Source organism: Notothenia coriiceps, unplaced genomic scaffold (genome assembly GCF_000735185.1).
Source record: "Notothenia coriiceps isolate Sejong01 unplaced genomic scaffold, NC01 NC01_scaffold00028613, whole genome shotgun sequence".
Classification (NCBI taxonomy): domain Eukaryota; kingdom Metazoa; phylum Chordata; class Actinopteri; order Perciformes; family Nototheniidae; genus Notothenia; species Notothenia coriiceps.
The window spans coordinates 1-2,674 of NW_011361314.1; the positions used below are offsets into that span (position 1 = coordinate 1).

The 2,674-nt window shown below is 39.5% G+C and overlaps 1 protein-coding gene across 1 annotated transcript; it reads right to left on the minus strand.

Moving 5' to 3' along the window:
* Positions 1–1,230: 1,230 nt before the first annotated feature.
* Positions 1,231–2,355, minus strand: LOC104958292 (TFIIH basal transcription factor complex helicase XPB subunit-like; the record flags this gene model as incomplete). Its single annotated transcript, XM_010786010.1, has 3 exons — positions 2,138–2,355; positions 1,424–1,626; positions 1,231–1,327 (listed from the first exon to the last, which is right to left on the minus strand). Coding segments are annotated over exons 1-3 (480 nt in total), but the record flags the coding sequence as incomplete, so codon positions are not given.
* Between the last annotated feature and the right edge of the window lie 319 nt (positions 2,356–2,674).

A 2,674-nucleotide genomic window follows, 5' to 3' on the forward strand; every position in this document is an offset into this window, starting at 1 on the left:
TAACTCTGATCAGGGGCCTCATTTATAAAGGGATATACGCTCAAAAAGTGGCGTACGCCATTTCTACGCAATGTTTGCGATTTATAAAATACTAACTTGACGGGAAAATGTGCGGTCCTCCACGCAAACTCTAAACCATGCGTACGCAATAAGCACAAACACGGAGAGGGAAGAGAAACTGCGACACCGGCAGAAAGAAGAATGGAGAGAAATATGTGGAAATAACACCATAAATAAAATGTTACCTCTCATTTATCATATATGAAGAATTCATTTTCAAACATTAAAGCCAATCATAAAATGATTAAACAAACGCCTGTTTGAGACTCCTCAGTGCACACAAAAACGTAACTTGGAGAAATAAATAAATACGGATATGTCATATAAAACCACCTCGAATATCCAATCCAATCCAACTTTATTTATATAGCACTTCAGACCAAAGTGCTTTACAGAGAGATAAGCTCACACAACATAAAATAAATACATTTAAAATAATAGATACAAACATATGTTGTGTTAATGTTATGAAATGTTGTCTCATAAATGATGCGGTAAGCAGAAGGACAGAATTACGTCTAAACTGAGTGACGGATTTCTACTACGTAAGCAACCTTCCCACGTGAATCCTACGCACGGCGTTATACATGAGGCCCCTGGTCTTCTTTAAACAAGAGGGACCAATGGAAAATGTGTCATTTTGCTGTTGTTCAGCATCGAAACATTCATTAGCTAACAATGACATTATTATTCTATTAATATAAAGGGAGATCAGTTACTCTTTAAAACAGCTGGTAATTATGGGTACTTTTTACTTAAGTACATTTCGAAGCCCATACTTCTTTACTTTTACTTGAGTAAAGAAGTTTAGTCAGTACTTCTACTTTTACCAGAGTATTTTTAAACATGAGTATCTGTACTTCTACTTGAGTAAAGGGTGTGTTTACTTTTGCCATCTCTGATCAATATGCAAACATGCAACTGTGGTTCTTTTAAAAAGGTAAACATGTTTCTGATTTTATATCATTGGTTTTCAAAAGAGGGAATTTCTTAAGAATAATGTGTGATATCGGCAGGATTAAAAAAGGTGTGAGGTGTCATTACTGGAGTAATGTTTTTATCTGATTACATTTTTTGGGTTAATTAAAACAGTGCAGCAGTAGTACTGTACATTCTCTAGAAGTGCTAGTCTGCCCCCTGCTGGTTACAAGGGTGCACATGGATTGGTACCTTCGAGATGAATATGGTGTTTATCTTGGGGTTGTGTTTGAAGTTCTGTAAAATCTGCATTCGTTCCCCCTGAGAGGTTGGACCGTAGATGTAGGGCCTTGAGAGAAAATGAGAAAGTGGAGTTCAAACATGAAGAAAGGTTACCCAAACAGGCTATTTTCTCAAAATGCTTCTCAGTTTGTGAATAACCTACTTGTTGAGGCGGATAGCGTACTCCTTCAAGGCAAACACGTTGTCAGCAAAGACCATGATCTTATCGTTTCGCCGCTCATGGAATTGAATGAGAAACTGGCAAGCGCGGAACTTATTGGGGTTCATCGTATAAAACAGGATGCGCTTTTTTGTCTTGATGGCCACATACTCTCTGTAGAACTCTGGAGACATTGGGCACCACACCTAAAGCACAACCATGGGTACATTGTTCAGATAGTGTCACTAATGTGGAACATGCTCTTTGTATTTGTTACATTAAAGCTACATCTTTGAGCTTAATATTCTGAATTCTACAAGAAAATGTCTATAACTTTACTCGAGGCAGACAGTTATCTTAGGATAAAAACAAAAAAAAACACAATAGTAATGGTGTGTTGGTAGAAAAACACAAAAGCAGCTTTACCCTAACTTCAAAATACAGCAAGTTTAAAACTGGACATAGGTAAACGGCTGTCACTTGGTCTTATCCTGGACAAGCTAGTCATTACAACACACCACATCAATTGAGTTATATTTAATGATCTTGTTACATATATGTTTTCCAATCAACAGCCCTTGACCACTAGGTTTAGGATTCACATTATCAAAACAAACCAGAAACAGATGTTCCATATTTTATCCAGTTTTTAGTGAACGACATATTCTTAATTTCTTGTCATGGTATAAAACCTTGTCAAAAGAATGCAAGACTCACTTCTGCACACTGGACTTTGGCAATGTAGCCATTGTTCTGTAACTCCATCCAGTTGGCCTCAAACAGTTTAGGCCCAATAAGGAAGTTCAGATCCACAATCTTGTCGTCTTCCCTGACCAGTGTGGCAGTGAGCCCCATTTTGCAATGTGCCTGGACGATGGTCAGAACACGACGGAACATCCTGGCTACAGAGGAAACACAGAATAACCATGTTTACATGTCAATAAATCTCACAGAGTTATACGTGTTCTTCATGTGTCTACAGTGTTTCCCCTACTATTGTCTTAGAGGGACGCTGCGCCCCGCCAACGGAGCCCCGCGCCCCTCATGATATTCAAGAGAGGTTTCTCAATACTCAAATTTCCCCTCCTCGACTCCTATCCTCGACTCCTCTCCTCGAGACTTGGTGCCGCCCACAGGAGATGCGAGCGGAGGACTGAGGAGGGGAACCGAGGAGAGAGGAGTGGAAGCAGCAGGCGGTTAGAGAAATGAGAACTCCTCTCATCTGAGCGGTCATTTTAAAGAGACGTCCATTAA